The 22495-nt window shown below is 37.4% G+C and overlaps 1 protein-coding gene across 3 annotated transcripts in view; it reads left to right on the top strand.

The window, feature by feature from the left end:
• CABCOCO1 (ciliary associated calcium binding coiled-coil 1) overlaps nt 1-22174 on the top strand; it is a 126673-nt gene extending 104499 nt beyond the window's left edge. For 2 of the 3 annotated variants that reach the window (XM_079900728.1, XM_079900729.1), the window contains exons 6-8: nt 16087-16209; nt 16622-16762; nt 21900-22174. In XM_079900728.1, coding sequence (XP_079756854.1) covers nt 16087-16209; nt 16622-16762; nt 21900-21974 — 339 coding nt within the window. In that variant the 3' untranslated portion in view covers nt 21975-22174. Of the gene's footprint in view, nt 1-15206; nt 15217-16086; nt 16210-16621; nt 16763-21899 lie in introns of those variants that run through there. The other variant, XM_079900730.1, reaches the window with a different exon arrangement.
• Nucleotides 22175-22495: the final 321 nt, after the last annotated feature.

Below are 22495 nucleotides of genomic sequence, written 5' to 3'. Positions count from 1 at the left end.
TATTTGATGATCATCCCTGAATACCCAGGGCTTAGACAGTGCTGGTTTATAGTGCATACTCAGTAAAGGCACACTGAAAATGATTGTATAATTAAGAGTTTTAAAAACATAGAGTGCCTTACTTGCTGAAAAAATTATGAAAGTTTTAAGGAGGACCTGGGAGTTTAGCTGAACTTTTGAAGATATATAGGATTTATAGAGGAGAAAGGAATGTTAAAGTTTAAAGCAAGTGATTTGTAATAATCCCTGAATCGAAAATTTCCAAAATATAACATCGTTAAAGGAAACATCAAGAAATTTAAATTATATTTCTGTCATTGCCAGAATGCAATCAAATTGAGGATGCAATAAAATAATATTTTACGGTAAGAGCCCTAAGAGTGTACATTAAACGTTTTCTTTTCTGGTCTTTAAAAATGATTATTGCTGTGTAATTTACACTTTGTTCAAGTAATTAACAACAAACATGGCATCTTTTAAATCAGTGTCACCAAGCAGCCCAGCACCAGTTCATTTAATCTAATGTTTCATAAATGAAACTTGTTTGAGCCAGGTAGTTCTTCTCAGATAACTAATAACAATCTTGGTTCGTGGTGAAACAAAACTCGCCCTTCCGTAGGAGGCACTCCTGTGTTGCACTGGCCTATCAGCCCTCCTCACGCTAGGAGGCACTGAGGAGTCAGAACTGATGTCCTCAGAAAGGAGGCGCCATTAGCCCTGGTATTCACTGCCGTACAACAATCATAAACCAGCATCTAAGAATAAATACAAAACCTTAGTGTCTTACTAAGAGAATGGAGCTTGAAAAGCCCAGTAATTCAATAAAGTTGAAATAAAATATGGTAAACATTTTGGAAGGGAGGTGCTGTGGTCTGAGTTTTTATTTCTAAATGCACACCTATATTCTGCAGACCTATATTTAAGTAGATCAGCCATTTGCTACTTTTGTCTTGGATTAGTATCTAGGCACTTGCAAGAGTAGCAGTATTTCAGTGCTCTTCTTGTGTATGTATATAGTCAGTAATGTTTGTCCAGGGCTTTGGGAGGAAAGGGCTACATAAATGTCAGTAGTTATTAATGTTTGGATTTTTTTATATTTAGCTATCAAATGTGTTTTTCATAATCTGTGACCAGAGGTCTATTTGTGTCCCTCCAACTGTAAACATTTTAAGCAAAAATAACCATCAACCAACAACAGTATTTGTCCTGTTCTTCTTTATTATTAAAGTAGTCTTTATCAGTAATTAGCAATTATGCTCAATTTCTTCAAGAGCCAAGTTTATTTTCACATGTTTTCATACGAAGGTGGTTTAATGCCACTTACTCCTCTGCCTCTGGGTGATTATTACGAAGAGTAGCTAGCTGACATGGTGTCCACCTACATACTCCACCATGCCCTTCCCTTCTCTGCTCTTGTCTCTCTGGCTTATTCCCTAACCGGCACATCATTCAGTCATTCTGTCGTCAGGTAAATAAAGTGTGACTAACCCAATAGTCTTCTCTTCTAACCTAACTGTAGCCATTTTCACATATCATTATAATGGATTGTACAGGTGTTTGTACCCCCTGCCTTCCAACTCCACCTTCAGACTGACTCCTGTGAGAGCAGAAACCCTGCCTGTGATGGGGCTGCCTGGATGGAATGCACCCAGATCAAGTGAATTGAACTGAAATCTAAATCTTACACAAGAAGCAAAGCTTCTTTTAAATGTGATCTGGTACAGCATGAAGCTTACTAGCGGAAAATCAGAGCAAAGCCAGCAAAATGGCTTTTTACTTTTCTCTTAAATGGTATTTCCACTCTATTTCTTTGAAAGATCCAATGTATTTTTTTTTTAAAGGGGTCGGGAGTATGAAATAGTTGGGTTGACCTACAACTAGTTCTCGAGACTAGAGTTCAACTTCCAGTTTAGGTTAAAAAAAATAGATTTGGGGCCCTCTTACCACATGCCTATCCGCTAATACATTTTTTTAAGAATCATACAAATTCCCATGTTTGGCATTGACTCATAAGAACAAGAATGGTCGAAATTTACTGGCAGGGCTACATAAAGCAGTCTACAAATACAGGCCTATACTCTTTCTGGCTCAAGCTAGCAGCATTAGCCCTTCACTTTTATGAGCACTAAATTCCACTCGAGTTTTAATAATAATAATGATAAATATAATAATAAAATCTTGCTTATATAAGAGCTTCACCTTGTTAAAAATACGTTGAGACTCATGGTACTTTACAGGACCCAATTTATACTGTGATGATTTAAAGGTGATAACTTCATGTGATTCATTGCCAACTAGTTCTGAATTTTAATAATATAATGACTCATCATGATTTTTTCGTTTCTTAGAGAACCAGCTTGGTTAAAACCATTATAGCTGTTTTTACTGGGGTCATCTGAACTACGATTCCCAGAATGCTCATTAAAGGGACATGCTTGTGCGTTCTGAGCAGCCGTAATCTATCATAGCTGGTGCCAGGTCGACACATTATGAGTTTACAGTGTCAGCCCAGTGAATTAAAGCTTTGTTGTAGACCAGCTTGCTATGCCGTTATTTCCCGTTCATATCCTATAAATCATCACTCTCCACATGACAATCGGCAGTTTCCATTTAGCATTCGAAGCATCCATGTTTTGTCTTAATTGTGCTGCCTGATTCTGCACCTAGAACAGTGTGACATGACTGGTACCGATAGCTTAGAAAATAAATTTCACTGTCACCAGAACCTATTTAAGGAATATTCTATGTTCTCACTTTTTTTGTTGTTGAGCTGTTTGGTATTTATGTTAAAATAATAGGAAATGAATTTAAATAGAAACACTTCTCATGTCTTATCTCTGCAAACAAAAAAACATAATTTACAATAAATTAGCACAGCAGTTGTTAGTGTAGCTCAGCTTTATTTTGCAATTCTCACACCTAAGCTCACGAGATGACACTTTTTCTGATAAGGTAATCTTTATAAGGTAGTCCCGTAGTTGATTAAATCTGACAGATGCTAGTGAGATGGTGAAGTTCAGAGATATAACAGCAAACACTTCTTTTAAATTCTCGTTAAAATAATAAAATGTCTTATGATATACCAATAGGAAAATTGATCTGACAAAGGAATAAGTTAGTTACAATCCTATATTTCTGTATCCAATTATTTACCAATAAGCAAGTAAACAAACCAATAAATTGTAAGGAAAATGGTGTTTTTTGGAATAAAGAATTACTGTAAAAGATTATCTTCCCAGTCATTTCTTAGTATTTACCATCACTGCTGAGCCGAACGAGAATAAAATTTTCAAATACAAACAGAAGCTACAGGGACTTCTCTGGTGGCACAGTGGTTAAGAATCTGCCTGCCAATGCACAGAACACGGGTTCAAGCCCTGGTCTGGGAAGATCTCACATGCCGTGGAGCAACTAGGCCCATGTGCCACAACTACTGAGCCTGCACTCTAGAGCCCGCAAGCCACAACTACTGAGCCCACATGCCACAACTACTGAGCTCGCGTGCCACAACTACTGAAGCCCGTGCGCCTAGAGCCCGTGCTCCACAACAAGAGAAGCCACCTAGATGAGAAGCCCGCTCACCGCAACTAGAGAAAGCCCGCGCGCAGCAACAAAGACCCAACGCAGCCCAAAAATAAATAAATAAAATTTAAAAGAAAAAACAAAACAGAAGCTACAGAAATAGAATATGTCTTTTCATAACATTTTGATACTCTATGTGTTCTTCAGAACATGCCTTGAACTCCAAATCCTTCAGAGGTCAAACCTTCATCTTCTCCCAGGGCAATGATGATAATCAATGGGCTGATGTTTCCAATGATACTCCAATCCTGAATCTGTTAAGGCCTAGTTGTAGATTGAATAATTTAATTAGACTAACCTAATTAATACTATGACTAAGTTTTGCAATGTACCTTTATTATTTGAAAGGGGTTAGTTCTGGTTTCTTAGCAGAATTTTGAAACAGTAGCTCATTGTCCTTGCTTGGTTTTGCTTACTTAAATGATGTTAGCTTTGTTAAAGTCGATTTATATCACAACCTATTGAAGCACTATATTACAGCACGTGCTGTTTTCTGATTTTCTCATCTAAATATCAGTTGCCTAATGTACAGAGTTCATTTATAAATACCCAGAAGTTCCCTGGATCGAGTAAATTAACATGCTGGGCCAGATTCTCCGGCTTCATTAGCAACCCCTCGTACCAAGGCTGTGTTCATACAAGTGTGAAAACCAGAACAATCCTTCAAGGGTTTTCCTGGCCTGAATAATTGCCTCGTCAGGGAACACGCTACACTCATCCTAGTATTCTGGTCTTACTGCCACAATCTATTCATTTTGCATAATTCCATGGACACCCCCTGGAAGGATCTAACCATTAGCACTGCAGGGAAATGTAAAGTCAAGGAGCCAGGCTGGACACCCAGGTGAGGAACAGCCTGAGTTATAGGTCATAGTGGGAGGGCAGGGGAGAGATACAGAAAACGTTTCATAAACTTTGGCACCCTCTATGTCAATAGACTACATAACAGGGGGAAATAGTAATAGAATGATTTACTGACCATATGAGACCACAGTGATTTCCTACCTTCAATTATTCAATAAATATTTATTACTTTCCCACTGTTTATCAGTCACCTGCCAGGCAGTCTAGTAGGGAACAAAACAGACCAAGTCCCTACCCTCAAAGAGCTTTGTTTAGGCTTTGTTTATTGCAGACTTAAGTACGTGACATGAAAATCTAAAACTAAAAACAAGCTTCACACTTTTAAGCTCTTCCGACATGCCAGGCACTGTGTAGGTGCTTTACACACATTGATTTAATCCTCACTAAAACCCATGCAGTGGGTAACTATTGTTACCCCCATGTTCTAGGTGAGGACAGCGGCCCTTGCTGGGGGACCATGGATGAATAAGCATCCTCAGAGAGCTGCAGTTATGCCTTTTGCTTGTGACAATGACAGTGTTTCAGTGTAGCAGACGACATAGGTTTTTTTGGTGCAAAGAATTTTAAAATAATATTTGTGCATTCTCTGTTTCTCACTCAAAGAAATGAAAGATTCAAACTATGGAAATAGGGGCCTAAAATCCGCAGGACAGAAGCAGCACTATATAGTCCCTATAGGACAGCTGTTGAGATAAAGCCAAAGCACCATGGCCTTGTGCTAGAAAAGTAACTCGGCACAGCTGTCTAATTCTTTTTATGAAATGGTTGGAACTGATCAGAAACTAGAGCCGCAGGACGGACAATGAAAGTCGTCCACAACAGACCTAATATCTTATTCACCCAGGTTCACTTTAAAATTATATCAGTCATGAAAATTATTTCACTGTCTTCTGTCGTGAGTCACTGGGCTATATTTAATTTTAATCATTAAAATGTAAAAATAATAAAAGCCACCAAAATAGTCTATAGTCAATTTTCTGATAAAGCAAATTTGTTTTTTCCCCCATTTGTCATGTAAATGGCCTCCAGAAAGTTTTTCGGAGCTAAGTGTTAATTAGAAATATGGAGATGGATTTAAAGTACATTACAGCACACAGTGGAAGAATAATCACAAGAGATTTGTTCACACAGCCATACCCATTTCTCAATGTGTTTTTTAACTATCTAGGTTATTGGTTGTTTTTCTGCGTGCCTGTTCCTAGAAGAAAAAAAACAACTGTGATGCCAATGAAAACAGTAATTACAATTACAACAAATAGGACAAATCGCTATTTGATCAGGAACATGCAGTTTTAGTCACCAAAAGCAAACTGATGCTCCTAGACTTTCCTATTTACTCAGATGAATTAAGCATGTTCTCAGATTTCTTTATAAACCAAATGCTTTTTATATCTTGCCATCTTTAAAAAAAAAAGTTCAATCCTCCATGCCTTACTTTTGTTAGCTTATTTTGGAACAATGTGCTGTGGTGCTGTGAGGAGCCAGTGAACAAATTCTCTTTCTGAAATTCCCTGAGAACTTATACTTTCAGATGCTTATGCTTTCTAGTATGCATATATCATTTTACTTTTCTGAACTTCTATTTCCTCACTTATAAACTGGAGAGAAACATTTTGGGGGAATCCATAAAGAACCATAAGTGGGGTTTCACTTGCCCCTAAGGATTGGGTACATGGACTTTGGAGTCAAATAGATCTGGGTTCAAGTTCTGAGGGATTCCACATTCTCTAACTATGTGACCTTGACCAAGTTACTTAACCTCTTTGAACTTTAGGTTCTTCACCAAAACATGAGATCAATAAAACCTCTCCTCACAGCGTACTGTGAATTGAAGGACCTAATATTTGTGATGTGCTTTCTAATTAGCCCAATGCCAAGCTCAGAGCAAGTTCCCTATGAACGAGAGCTGCTTTTTTTCTTCATCAATGTGCATCTTCCTGGTGGCCAGCAAGGCCACAAGTCCAATGGGTATCATTCACGTTGTTTTGGGGGTCGAGGGTGCTGGCAGGCGACCCATGGAGAGCAATGTGAATCATGGCCCCTGGAGTCAAGCAACTCAGAAAGTCTAACAATTGTCTTGTGTTACTGCCATCAGGAACTACACGGGGGGTAGCGGTAGCTCTGAGGAATTCTTCAGAATTTTAAACTGCTCTTTGTCTATAAGGCAACTATTAGTCAGTTTAAGCAATACAGTCAAGTCTGTGAAAAGCCGTTTAGGTGTTTGGCATTGTGCTAATCAAACAAATACCCTAGGGCTCCATTCATCAACTGAGAAATACAAGCATTGCCCTGATGCAACAATAAACCATCAGGTTTGCTTCTCCAAGTGGTATCATTTTTCAGGACAAACTTTTTAAACTGAATCAGAGCTGATCAGACTGGCAGCCCTGAACATTTTTAAATGAATGGTTACCCTAACGAAAGACTCAACACCTAATGAATGCTTCCTGCCTACAAAGACCTGATCTGGGGTCTCATGATCAGTAAGACATGGTCCGTGCCCTCAGGAAGTTTCTACGAAGTGATGGGAGATCACTCATCCACAGCTGTAATTCAGGGCACAATGTAACAAGTACCATAAGAAGAACAAGCAAATACTCTGAAGCACAAGAAAAAGGTCACTGAGGTGAATGAGCTGGACTGGAAACCCAGATGGAATATCAGCTGACAGGGACGAGGGAGAAATGCCCTCCCAGCAGAGGAGGTAACACAGGCAAGACCCTGGCTGGGAAAGCACCTCCATCTATGCTTTTTATTTTTTTCTTATAATAAATATTTATTGAGCACCCACTGTATGCCAGGCACAAGCCAAGTAGCCCAGTGTGGCTGGAGCTCAAGATCTCTCAGGCAAGAACTTGGACCCAAAGCCTACCCAATGGGCATTGTCATGAAAAAGAAGGGAGCAGGTCTGGCAGACATCACGGAGGTGCCCCCAACACGTTTTGTGACTGATTTAACGTTAGGGACAAGGGAGAGTTAACAACGGAAGACAACCTCAAGATTTTGAGTCTGGTAACCAAGAAGCTGAGAGATAAAGCAAATGGAGGAGGAACGGGTTTGGAGAAGATAATTAAGTAGAAATAAATGGACAAGCTTCAGCCTGTCTAAGATTCCAGTAAGTACTGAGTGTGTAATCCAAATATTCTTCTACATCATGACATAAAAATACTGAATCTGAGGTTCTGTATAGGCTGGCGACTGTGAGTCTTGTATAAATAGAGAAAAAACCACTTGAAATATAGTAACATAGGATAGAACATCTGTAACTAGACTAGAGATGACCTAGTCCAACCCCCTAATTTTACAAATAAAGAAACCACATCTCAGACGTACTCTCTACAGAGCCAGTCTAGGACTCTGACTACACATTTAAGCAGAAAAAAAAAAATCCAGATTTCTAAAACATTCAAATCTGGAATACAGATACCACCTAAAATTTTCAGGGTTGCTGTTATTTCAGTTTGTTTTTAACTAAACTAGCATGATTTACAGCTTATAGGTGAAAGATCTTTTTTGATAAAATTCTATTGCCATATACGCCATTGTCCACAAAGTCAGTTTCGTAGTTAATTTCCAAGAATTCAGATTCCATGAAAAGCCTCAGAACTTTAGGGTACCTAGAGCTGTTCTTTGCAGGGGAAGACATGCCTCTTCTTAGGTCACTGAAACAATGACACCCCTGTGTACACAACAAGGGCTGCCCTGCATGGAAGGAAGGGCTTAGGTGCTTCCTGAAAAGAGCCCTGTTTGTAGAATGCCGAGCACATAAGTGTAATCAACAGCAGTTTCCTCTGAAGCAAGAAAATCCTGCCCTGCTGACCAAAGTTGCAGAATCAGTTAGTGTAGATTTTAAAAAGGAGGGGGGAGGGAGGTGGCGGAAGCTAAGCAGAGAGGGAAATATTTATAGCTGTGACAACATGTTTCCTTGTAATAATTTATGAGCCCACTGGAGAAAAAGGAAACATACAAACTATGAATAAAATATCCAAAATATAAACATTATGCCTTCTGCAAATTTTCTTTAGTTAAAAATTAAGGTTGAGGTTGGCTAAAGTAAATGAGTATATTTTCGTGGTCTCCTATTTCCTTGATGCTAAGGCTTACCAACTGATTTACAACTTCCTGTGTTGTTTTTTAATCTATATTTGTCAGCACATTTTTAATGTCAGATTACTTAAAATAGACATCTTGGGTCTAAGAGGTCAGGAATAATAATATTATGTTGACTTCTCTAAATATTTCATAGCACTTACAAACATTCTAGTTTAGGCCAAAAAAGCTTTATATTTCTAAATGAAATAAATTTCAATATAGTTTTAAGATTTCTTTTTCTTTCAACTGATGTCTTCAGGGCTGAAGTGCAGTTCAATCCATATCCTTTGAAGTTAAGTAAATTACATGTATACCTTTATCCAAATAGTTTCAACTTCATTTTACTCAGATAACTTAAATTGGGAAAATAACAGGAAGTCCATGAAAAGAGAAGGACAAGAACCAAGGACTTAGGGTTCTTCCACTGGAGTTTCTCTTCTAACCATTATGATTTGTAGTCTCTTATAATTTCTGCAAATTACAGGTACTTGTTCAAAAAGAGTATTATCAAGTATAAAAGCCATGAAATAGCTTAATCTTCATATAAGCTACCATAAGATGTATTTAAAATGCAACATTTATAAAATCAAAATTTTAAATTTATATTTCAAAATAGGCTCTCCACAAAGATAATTGCATAACTCATTATTCTAACTGATACCTAATTTCCCAATTCTTAAAACAAGAGATAATTCAGAGTATTTCCTCAATTTTAAATACTAAAAACCTCAAATTTAAATAGAACACCCTAGATGAAACCAAACAAAAATTCACCCATGATCAGAACTGTTTGAAATACTTTATTCTGAGTTCAAGGATATGCCTTTTAGAGTATAACTTAGCAAGCTAAACAAATATACCCTGAGTGGCTTCTAGAAGATATTTTTGAAAAGAATTAGTTATTTTCTAACTGTTTTTAGTGGAACCAACTGTATTTTCAGTCTCTCACCCTGAGGAAGTTGCAAGATAAGGTCAATTCAAGAATCGAAACTAAGTACAATGTTGAACTTAGTAGTTGTAAGAGCTCTGGTATTTCAATTTTCACAAGAAAGACATGTTGAATGTTTGCCCTAACTTTGCTTTTGACGAAATTTGTTAAAGGAAATCATATTTGAATTGAACTCAATCTGGGAAACCACAGGCCACATTGGATGCTGAAAAACAAAAGATAAAAAGAGTGATAAATTGTGGGGGAGGGGAGAAGCAGGTTTTCTAATTTTGGAAGTTGGGCATAAACACTCTCCTTTTCTAAATGAGGTGGTTTGCAGGAGTCCTGACCAGGCCACCTAACTACCTAATTATGTCATGCTAGTCCCAAAGGAGAAGTTGTTTGGATCCGAGGAATTGGTTAAATCAAAGGGCATTGGATATATGTTTGAGAGTTTAAAAATTGAGACTATATGGAAACAGGGTGATGATGTGTCCTCATTGACAAATTCTTCTGAGTTAATTGGATTGCTTGGGCGATGTTAACAATTAAATATAGAAATAGCATGAACCAGTATCCCCAGCATGGCTACTCTATCTAATCTGTCTTCCAGTGCTGGCATTAGAAAGATGATCCTTTCAATAATAACAGTAATTATAAAGGATAATAATAATACACCTTTGGGTTTAATAATACTTTCCCTTTGAAGAACTCCCAACATTTTTACCCACATTATCTAATTTGTACCCTGAAACAATTCGATGAAGTACCCGGGTAGCGATTATCATTACCTTCCTTTTACAGATAAATAAACTGAGGCCTAGGGATCTCTTAGCATCACACAATTAGGAATAGAGCCAAGTCTAAAGCCTATCATTCAGTGGTCTATCTTCCACATTATTGCCGTCTTTAGAAAATCTGGGCATTTGAAGTACTGTTCTAGCTCTCACGAAGTGTTTGCACCAGAGCCAGATCAAAGCATCTTTTCCTGTTAAATTGTATTTACATTACAAGAAGGTACCCTTTTTCAAATTCATTAGAGAGGATTTTGTTGTCTGAGGTCATTAAGATAGGAGTACTCGATTTCTTTTCAAATTATAGTGTTTCTTTTCAAATTATAGTGTTTTCTTATGCAGAAGTACACTTAGAAATACTAAAGATGTCTTAAATACTCTGGAATCAGTTTAACTATCTAACTTTTTTAGAAAAAATATCAAGCCCATGTTAAGCAAGATCAAATCAAGAGATACAAATAAAATGGGCACAAGGTGTTAACTGGAGTGCCCTAGCCAGATTGCAAATTGGTTTACTGGGGCCCGCCAACTTAAATTCGTCTTTGCAGCTTCAGCTGGACGGGGTAGTCTTCATTTCCTGTCCTCACTTGTTGTCCTGTGTTATGGTTCACTGTCTAGGTGATTAGCTTGTGAATCTGATGGTCTCAGAGCTCTACTAAGTTATAAATGTTCAAACTACCAGTATGCTGTGAAAAAAGATAGAAGTTGCTATCAGATGTCTATTCATACCCTGCAGAAGCCTGGCAACATTTTGAACCTTTCAAAACGTAAATACTGCATATTAAGCATAGGAAAGAGAATTAATGTGCTGCATTTGCGAATTTATTTCCAGGTCAAAAAGGCAAAGGGGGACGAGGACTCTTGTAGCAGAATTGATCTTCTACATTTATAGGGTATGTTAAGAAGTTTGAAATGGCCTGAACACAAAAGAAAAACACTTTAGAAATGGGTTAATTTTAGTTTCTCTGATAATCTCAGCTTTTGAATTTCCTCTTTTGATTTTAAATTTATGGCTTCAGTATGACATTACCAGAGTTGATTGCATTTTGCAGGTGACATTCATGTGTTGTTACTTTATGTGTAGTATATTGTGGGCAGTGGGTTACAATTTGTGTTAAAATGTTCCAAAATGACACAGTACTTCTTAATTAGACTTGCAAATGAGTAGTGCCTTTTTTTCAAGGAGAGAAAATAGTTAAAACATTACAGGAAGTTTTGTGCTTTTTTTTCCCTAGTTAGTATTGAGAGAAGTTTGCCATAAAGTTTTCTTCCTGAAACTTTGACAGTTTGTAGTAAGTTTTGATTTATATATGAAGTCATCATCTGACAATTCCAAATAAGTGTCTTTTTGAAGCATACCAGTTTTTTATGTGTCTATAGCCCAAAAAGAGTTTAACAGATTTATCTTTTTTTTTTTACCATTCAAAACAGTAAAAAGTTGTCATCTCAATGGCATTTTTAATATTTTGAATAACCTAATAACTAAATTTAATAAGTTGATAATTGCCATCTTATCATAGGTTGCAGTGATACAAACAGTACCCACAAATCACCTGCACTTTTTTCAAAGAAAAACAATCATACATAACAATAAAAAGAATAAGAAAACAACAAACAAAAACAATAAACTACAGTTAATGCTACCAATGTTAACACATAAAGTAGAAAAAGAAAACATGCAGTAACACAATTTTCAGATAAAATCTTTATACTTCTTCTCAGGTACAATAAGATCTAGAAGCAGATTCTAATTCTTACAAGTATTTTTCAGACCTAAACTGACCCTGTCCTTAGTTCCAGGAGGTTCAAAATTCCTATCATTTATTCCCATGGTAAATGTCCATTTCATACTGAATATATAAATTCTTAAAAGAGCTCTAGTGATTTCATTTGGTTTGTAAGTAAAGATCTTGGATGTTTTTAAAGCTACATAATGTTTGGTGATGAAATTTTGTACTTATGAGTATTAAATTATGCCAAAAAGCCATTTACTTGATATTCTTTAAATACCATGGCACAATGCAACTAAACTCAGATTATAAACCATCTTAAATAACACTAATGCAATGTGCACTTAATGAACACTATAACTAACTTAATTTTCATGTAACAGATAACATCTGGGGGAAATGTATATTGGTAAGTTATGCAAAACTAATTTCTAGCGACCACATCTGTAGATGTTATTTATTGTACGTTCACTTAACAGTTCATTATTCTGTTTAGAAATCTATTCTCTTCTTTATTAGAGCTTTTAATGTACTCACCTTAGTTCAAATGGTCTGCTCATTATCAGAAAAAATATAAATGGCATTCACATGGAACAACATGATTGTTTTTATTATATCCATTTGTGTGCAAGCGCTCAAAAATGGCAAGAGAAACACATTTATTGCTTAACATTCAAAGTAATATTTAGGAGGTATTTGAAAGTCAAGCAAAACCAATCATTTGGCCAAATGATGTACGTGTATAATCAGAAACTCCTGATTTTTAATCTCAGCATTAGGCCTCAGGCAAGTCACTTAAAGTCTTTCTCTTTGTTTTCTGATCTGAAGATTATGGGTGCTATTCTCTTATAGACTAAAAGAGGGGGTTGCTAAATCAGAGTCCCAAATAAGAGTGTTTTTTTAATAAACATACTTGATCCTTTTTCTGTTTTTATTTTAAAGATTTAAGAGGTAACATATTATACTTTTGAGGAAAAAATATGAGACAATTACAGTTCTACAGGAATGTATAAAATAGTTATAAAACTAGCTTTATTTAATTTGCTTCAACTATTCATAGACTTGAGGAAATTATAACGTTCTTTCAGAAAATCTAACTTAATAAAGCTGACCATGTCTTTCTGTTTTAAATAGATCTTATTACAGAACCAGTGATGTTGTAAAACATGAGGTTTTGTTAAAAAAAATACAAAGGCCTAATTGTATTTTTTAAAGAAAGTATTGCATCAGACGGTTTCATTTAAACATATTTGCTGGCTCTGTGCTCTCACCACAATTATTGATTCTAATTTTCCTTCAACTTGTTTTTTAAAAAGGCTACTTAATGGGGGAAAAAATCACTACGATGCTTCTGGGCACTATGTTTATTTCAAACTATGTGTTTGACAGTGTACCTTCTTACTGCTAATGAAATGACTTTATATTTACCCTTATCTGAAATTGGGACATTCCTTTCCCTTATGGTATCTTACTAACGTAGCCAAATGTAACTCTTTGTGAAAGAGAAAAATGTAGCCGTGGTTTGGTTCATTGATATTATGCAAAACACCCCGAAGTAAAGAAATTCTCACTGCCAGTTTTTGTGCATGAATTAAATCAAATGAATAGCTGTATGAGCTACACTCGTAAAATTCAAGGAAAAGCAAAGCCCAACTCTCAGTCAGAGCTTCAGGTTCTTGGGATAAATAGGAGCTTCACTCCACCAAAGAAGGGGTGATGTGGAGCTGAGGAGTACACACACACACACACCACACACACAGACACACACACACACACACAGAGACACACCGACACACACACACACACACACACACACACAGACACACACACCCCGACACACAGAGACACACACACACAGACACACACACACACCGACACACACCCCGACACACAGAGACACACACACAGACACACACACACACAGACACAGAGACACACACACATACATACACACACACACAGACACACACACACACACACACAGACACAGACACACAGAGACACCGAGACACACATACACACAGACACAGACACCGACACACACACACACACACACCGACACACACACACAGACACACACACCGACACACAGAGACACACACACAGAGACACAGAGACACACACACACATACACACAGACACACACACACAGAGACACAGACACAAAGAGACACACACACACATACACACACACACAGACGCAGACACACATACACACACATGCAGACACACACAGACACACACACACACACACACACCCCTTATTTATTTTACCTATAATATTTCAGAGGATTTAAAATATATTTAGCCATTTCCTTTTTCTAGCTTGGTAAAATGAAGAGCAATATAAGATGCAGGAGGGTAAAAAAGAAGTGTGGTGAAAAAATGGTACAAATAATTTTGTGGGAAGATGAAAATTCTTGTATGTCCCATTTCGGAAAAAAAACAGTATCTTATGAAAGTGAAGAGAGAAAAGGATTGTTCTCATATTGTTTTTGATCTTCTATTTCGATTAACATTTAGTCAACTTAAGATAGACAATCTGGAATGATGTCACCTAATAGAGTAAAGATTAAGTGCTTAATAATATCAGTTAGTATTGGGAAACTAACGAATGTTAGTTAGTTGCCACAAATGTGACAACATGATAACATATTACAGTTTACCGAAAACTGCATCGGCCACAAAGTCAGCACACCAGGGTTTAACTTCCATCCCTGTCACCAAGTAATTATTTGACCTTAAGACAATCATTAAATCTCTTGATTTCCAAATTGCCTTGACTGTAAAGTTACGACACTTCAGTTCTTCTATATATTTATACTAAGTGCAACTTCCTATAAAATCAAATTAAAATTAGTAATATGAATTCAAGGCAAAATACATTGCTATGACCAAGCAATAATTTAGCCTCCAGTTCATTCTAAAACCTATCTAAATCAAAAATATTAATATGTAAAAGATGAAGTATTATAACATGTAAGTTTATTTGAAATATTGTAGAGAAGTTAGAAATGAATGTGATGATTTCAGGGTGTTTCCAGGCCCCATGGGATGCTAATTATTTGGTGAGTTTACACATTTCTAGATTTTTGTCTTAAAACTTGTAGGCTTAAAGACTGTCAGCATACAGTGGGTAGCTTCATCTTAGGGCCACAAAAACAAGCTCTGGAGACCTCACTAAATAAACTAGAACATGGATTTATTGATTTCCAGTGAGGAATGTAACAGGCATGAAGATCAGAGCACTCAACTGGGTGTGTCTATAGATCATCTGAGATGGGAAGGCACAGATTACGATTGGAATGTTGCCTTTAAACATGAAATCAGAGCAAGAGGAACCGTTTAGATGCATCAGATGTTTAATGCCATCAGTACCGTCATCTCCGCTCTCTCCCCCAAGTCATGGTGAGATGGACACCGTATAAGGTGACTTCTTTAACTCGTTTCATTTCCACTGTTGACCACCTGTCACTCTTCCTCTGGTTGGCACTCTTGCCACAGAATTATTAAAATGCCCACAGTGGCGTCTTGCCTTGCCCTAGGTGTTTCTGCTTGACTTTGCAAATCTCCTCTCTGATTTACTGTATGCTGGCTATGTACCTTAACCTTGAGAGCCTTTATTGTCCTCGTCACCAGGTTCTCTTGGCCACTTCACCATTGTCTCCAAGAACAGCTGTGCTCTACTGAGTAATATCAATCACCATTAGGCTGTTATTGAGTGTTTTAAGCACGAAACCCTCTGCCAGAACTGGAGAAGATGCACAGAGGATCTAAAACATGGTCTCGACCTCCGGAGAGCTGGTAGACAGGAGGAAGGGGACACTGACCCATGAAACAACTCAAGATCAAGGCAGTACAAAATGAAGTTCTAAACTCCATGGTACAGAAAAATTAGACAGTGGGAGAAAGTAAAACACAAGTTATCAGGTACAGAGCACAAAAAGCACTAGAGAGCTAAGAGGTCGGCGGCGTCAAGAATTCAGAGGCAACGGCACTTAAAAAACAATAGACTTGGAACTTTATAAATATTGCCTGAAATTGTGGTTACTCACCAAAGACTTTGTCATAATACAGCTCTTCTCTTCCCCACTAGCAAGTGATAGAGGTTGTGAAGCCTGCAGGTCACGCTTTCCCTGATCCTCTAGAAGAAGGAATCTCATTTGATATTTACTCAACATTCATAGAGCCACCTCCAATACTGGATATGGAAATGAAGGTACATTTCCTTGTGTCTCTTAATTCACCCTATCTGAGCATTATATTCTCTAGAGGATAGGAGAGAAAGAACAAAATGCTCTTCTATCTTCTTTCCCTCTGATTTTTCCTAGGTAAATATAAATATTTCTTCTGGCGTTGATTCACAAGTGGGCCAGCTGAGGGTGGCTCAGCAATTTTAATGACTTCTACTCCATCTTCCCCGATCTCCACCTTCATTTTCCCCAGAGTAGGTAAAAGCAGCAGTACTTGATTTGTCATGATGCTCATGAATAATGAAAATGCAGGAAAACGTCAAATCAAAATCCTTCCAGATTGACATCATTTCTGATAGAAAACTACCCGAGAGAAGCCTTTGCTATCAGTAAAGGCTCCAGAAATCACTTGAGTGTTGTTTGCTTTTAATATTCTAGGGGTTGAATCAAGAACAAGGCCCTGAAGAGTCCCAGCCAGAAGCTGGCACTTCAGAGACTGATCCATTAGCTGGTTTCACCATTGAAGATATAAAATTGGTGCTGGGTCAAGTCACAGATGACATTTTAATCAGCATTCAGGTACTCAGCCTTGATGGTGTGCTCACTTACTTTATTACTGGTTAATTAGCCAACCTCAACCTTAATGTCTATAAACACTACCCACGTTCTGCCAGCGAGAGTGACGCTGACGATGGAGGAGTTCAATATAACATCTCCACGTAACTCTCAGTTGAGTCATCTGAGACTCAGTAAGATCACAAAATAAATTCACCAACAGCACCTAGCGTGGTGCGTTATCAGTTTACAGATCATTCAGCATTGAGACCCAAAACATAACATGATAAAGACTTCATGCCCAGTCACACTGTAAGCAGTTGCTCATGCAAGAGTAATGGGAGAACATTTCTAAATAGTAAACACGAAAGCTCAGACCATAATTCTTAGCTAAGACCTTTCACCGAATACCTCCAGAGAGGCTTTCATATCTTTGAACTCCTTCTCAGATGGTTTGCTCCTTTTCACATACCACTAAGAGCTAATGGCTATGTATATTAATGGTGTTATCACTGACAACAATGGCTGCATGAAAATGGTGATGGCAACAGCCATCTCAGTAGCAACTGCCAATGATGAATCAGTTGGCTAAGTTTTACGCTTAATGTATTTTCCCCATCCGGAAACAAACAAACAAACAAAACATTTCTACCTCAACACAAAGGCTTGCATCGTTTCCTAGGCAAAATGATTAAATGAGTGATTTCCATATTTTGAGAGGATTTATAATTTCTTGTGGCAATAACAATGAATCAGTAGGACGATATACTGCATGTTTAAAATATGAATGCATCTCAGGGAAAGATTTAGTTGTTTTCTGGACATGAGACTATATATAAAAGCACACTGTATTAACAACTAATTTAGAAGGAGCAAAAGATTAGCTTGGCAATAGCATACCTTGTTAGTTGTTTGATCGTCAAATGTTAATGTGCTATTTACATGAATATTTAATGATTCGGTGCCAACAGAACCAGCCAAAGTCCTCGGCTTAATAAGGGGTGTTTAGTGTTTACCAGAAATAGTGAAAGGACACATTTTACACAAAGCTTTATTGTTAACAACCCTATGAATGTAATAACTGGTTACTGTGTAGAAGGGCAGAATGCAGTTGAACTAAGCTAAGTTCAGAACATATCTCCTTTTTAGATTTGATAACATTTCATCTAAATATAGTTTATGTATAATCATGGCCCTGGGCTCCTTTGTGATCCTGCGGCTCTGAAATTATCACCGAAGGACTACTAGACAGTAATAGAATTGTTTGCAGGCCCCCAAAATTGAAAACATCTTTACCAAGGCCATGTTCCATGTAGTGAGCAGTATGTTTTTAACTATTCATTGAAAAAAATTTTTTAAATTAAAGCCTGCAGCATTTATATCACTACTCTCTACAGCAGAAAGAATATGATTGCTATATGTGTGTGTTGTTGTCCCACTGGCCTGCAGCCATCTTTACTGAGCTTGGAAGTCCATTAGCTGGCTCATCTAAATGTAATTAGGCATAGAAAGAACTTGGACCAGAGGTGAGGGATACAGATCTTTCAGGTGCCTTGATCATTTCCATGTTAAGTAGATTCATGGACATTAGCCTGGGCCAAATTATTGCCAATTTTTCAATAAAATTGCATGGTGATGTGGATTGATACAGTGTTTCAAGACAGCAAACCCCTTTATATATTTTCTCTCAAAAGTCCTAGTAAACTCCATGCGAATTAGGCAGGCACTTACCTGATAAATAAATTGAAAACTTAGAGACACAGAAAGATTGTCATTTGTCCAGGGTTTCCAGGGTCAGAAACTGATGAAAGGCCCTGATTGGGAGCTGTGAACTGGGTTCTAGTTCTAATTCCAGTGTTATCCACAGAAACCACATAACGTCTAATATCATGACCAGACTACTTTGGTTTTTAATACTCCAGTGGTGTGGCACTTTTTCAGTGTTTACTCTTGTGTCTTGGTCAAATTCCAAGTCGGGTAATTGCGCTCTGCTTACCTAAATTTCTCCCCCTGTTTTAGATGGGTAAGTTATTTTCCACTTCTAAAACCTCCTTCCAGTGTTCCTGGCTCTTAAAACTGTCTCATCGCTGTTCAAAGGTAGCCACTTGTCAGTGGTCAGTGTGTATAAACCTTTTGAAGACACTGACTTGCTGTAGGAACATTTAATGAATTATTATTTGTAAAATGTTTTAAATTTTCCAATAGTTTTTTCTCCTTCTTTATTTAAAAATCATACTCTTATTATAATTTTTGTAGGAAAAGGCAGTAGAGAATTCATGTTTTAAGTACAGTTTTTTCAGAGCTTCTCCTCCAGCATGGTTACAGCCATATTTCACTTTCTGTAGTTCAGAAATTTCTGACAATAGTGTGAATCCTTAAATTTTTTATGTTAATCTACTTACTTTCCCATTGACTCACTTTATAATTTTAGAAATTTATTAAGAATGAAGTTATCTTGGCCCTGAGATGTTAATTAAAATTATACTGAATAGAGCAAACATTTTAAGCTTATATAGTTTAGGTATTTTAATTTTAAAGATACATTCAAAATGAAATTAGTTTGGCCCTGAGTTGTGTAATAAAAATTATACCCAATGGAGCAAACCTTAATATATTTAAAGAATTATATTTCAGAGAAATATGAATGCTAGCACTAATTTCTTTCATTAAATGTTGGCTGTTGGCCCTGTCTAAGCAAAATAATGTGAAAACCTTGAGGGAAGTTTGCCATCTTGGGACCGTAGGTATTTTTAGGTCAACTTGAATTTCCAGGTTAGAAAAGCTGAGTGGGAAATCACCTCAAGGAGTGATCACTGAAAGGGTATTGAACTCAGGTCATGGATTTTCCATTCTTTCCTAAAAGGAAGTAGAACCTTACCCTATCCTGGGGGTTGTAGGATAGCATGTCTGGTCAGCAGTGTTCTGAGGATTAACACGGAGACACCATAGACCAATGACAACCTGTTCTTGACCAGACGGGGAGTCTTGTCATCTAGCGCCCTATCACCATGGTCTAGAGATCTGAGACATGTCCCTCTGTCAGCTCTAGCAGGTGTGCACCTGACCTTCAGGAGCCTTTTCCCCAGAGCACACACTTGTGTCAGTGAATTCTGTCTCAGTGAAATACCAGAAAGACCTCCAGGTTAATGTGAAAACCTTGATGAGACAGTGAAACAGAAGCTGGAAGATGATAATACATCTGTTCTTAGTTGAAAAGAAATGAGATTATTGGTGGATATAGAATACATTAATTGAAAGAGGGGAGAGTCAATTGTCTAGTTAGAGCAGTGCTTCCCGATCCTTTGGAATTGTAACAAGATCATTTCTTCAAACCATTTCATTCCCTGTATGGTCTAATATATGCATGCCTTAAAGAAGCAGAAGTAATCTATTTTTAAAACATATCACAACATCCTATTAATGAAGTAGTATAACGTCGGTGAATATATCACAAAATTAGGAGTTGGAATTATGAATTTAAAAGCTAACATACATGAAATTTAACATACTTAATTTTAAACTACTTAACTTTTCAGATAAGAACTAAAGGTGGTTGAGTGGTTTTCCCAAGGCCACAGAGCTAAACTAATCCCTAGGTCTCCACACTTCTAGACCCTGGCTCCTTTCAGCTCTTCCAATTTTATGCCTGCGGGGATTAGTGGCCCCTGAAATATGACAGTTCTTTTGTAACCCGGAGGACCATGTTCATCCCTCATTGCCTCCTTCACCCAGCCACCAAGAAAGGAAAAGATGAGAAGCTAGAGGCCAGACTTGACCCCAGGGCTTGATAATCAAACTTGAGCCAAAAAAGATCGATATTCACACGAGAACCCAGAATTATTGACACCAGTGTGATCTTTTCAGAAATAGCAACTCTGGGCTTCCCTGGTGGCGCAGTGGTTGAGAGTCCGCTTGCCGATGCAGGGGACACGGGTTCGTGCCCCGGTCCGGGAAGATCCCACATGCCGCCGAGCGGCTGGGCCCGTGAGCCATGGCCGCTGAGCCTGCGCGTCCGGAGCCTGTGCTCCGCAACGGGAGAGGCCACAACAGTGAGAGGCCCGTGTACCGCAAAAAAAGAAATAGCAACTCTGAACTGAAAATCTCATCAGATAAGGCAATCAGGTGGACCTTTGAAAACTACCTATTATAATTACATTTATAAATAAAGAAATAAGAATGAAGTTACATCTGGACCAAAAACAGTATTTGATTTTTTAAATTTCTTCTATACAAATTAAAATAGTACATTTCTCAAAATACAGTTACCCTGATGTCCTCAAATTAGGTTATAGATATTAATATTTTAAACTTCAAATTACTTACTAACATTTATGTGTATGAACTACTCCTCATACACTTGTCAACTATTTTAAATCACCTCAACAAAAACACCAGTTTTACCATGCCCCACCACTGGTTTCTCTATACATAGTTTTATAGCCCATCATGAAAAAAGGAAGGCATTTCCAGGGCTACACATGTTCAGATACTGTGAAAATATTTTTGGAATTATGCAGGTAGCAATGTTAGTCCACAGAATATCTCTGCCAGAAGCTAAATGCTATCACAGCCACTGCAAACACTAAAACCTGTCAGCAACTGCTTACTTTTTTCTACCAAAACTGTACCACAAAGTGGCATAATTCCAGGAGTTATATGTGTGAAGAATACTCTTTAATTATGAGAATCATTCTAATTGTGAAATTATTTGTGTTGTTATTTCACAACAGAAGGTTTCTGGGATCTCATTTAGAATGTATTACGCAGGAAACAAAAACATCCATTGCAAAGGGGTGGCAGTACCAACAACACTGCAATAACTGAGCCTAGAGCAGTTATTCTGATTCGGTGCTTATTGGTAAAGTCTGTCTAAAAATGCAGATAAATTAGCCTATCTTCTAACACAAGGCTATGTGAAAAATGGCTGTCCAAATACCACTTCCTGTTCGTAGCAGACATGCTATACATTGGGAATGTGCAGAGAAATATGATAAAGTGTTATCACATCACTACAGGCTGAAACACGGCTATGTCTGCAAAACAGGAAGGTGTGTGAGGGATAATGTCTGTCTTTAGGCACTATAGTATGTCAAAACCACAAAGACAATGTGCAGCGAAAGATAGCTCCATCCTAACCACTTTTTTATGACTGTCTTCACAGACCAAGATAAACGAAAAGCTGCAAATACAGGAAGAGGCCTTTAATGCACGAACAGAAAAATTGAAAAAGGCCTGAGGGCTCCAAACAAGGAGAGTGATGCTAAACTTCACAGAAACAAACAAAACCAGCCAGAATAATAGACTCTCTAGAGCACCAGATCGCCTTCATTTAGCTGGGAGAGGAAAAGCAAGCCCCAATTTTTATTATCCTAACTAATTAGAAAAGTATTGGCCCCAATCTTGCTACCTCCTGTCCCATAACAGCCTCTGAATTTATTACACTGTGTGCAATAAGAACATTTAGTATATAAGAGTTTGGAGAATTATATATAAAAATACAATGACTTTTACAGTACTCCTTTGACATTTTGACTAGTAAATGTTAATCATCTTCACAACTTTTTTAAAATAAAGAAAAAACATAATAATTTTATCCACACTGACCCAAATGAACTGCCACATTGCTGAAGCTTTGTGAACATAGACCACCACCACACTGCTGAGGATAAAACTTGCTAAACAATAGCAATTCAAATGCATATACTAGGGTTTTTTTTCCTCCTTAAATCAGTTGGTTTTCTTATTTAAATGTTTCAG

The sequence above is a fragment of the Stenella coeruleoalba genome, assembly GCF_951394435.1.
Source record: "Stenella coeruleoalba genome assembly, chromosome: 16".
Classification (NCBI taxonomy): domain Eukaryota; kingdom Metazoa; phylum Chordata; class Mammalia; order Artiodactyla; family Delphinidae; genus Stenella; species Stenella coeruleoalba.
Note: the sequence above shows the minus strand (reverse complement) of the source record. Positions and strands in the feature narration are given on the sequence as shown.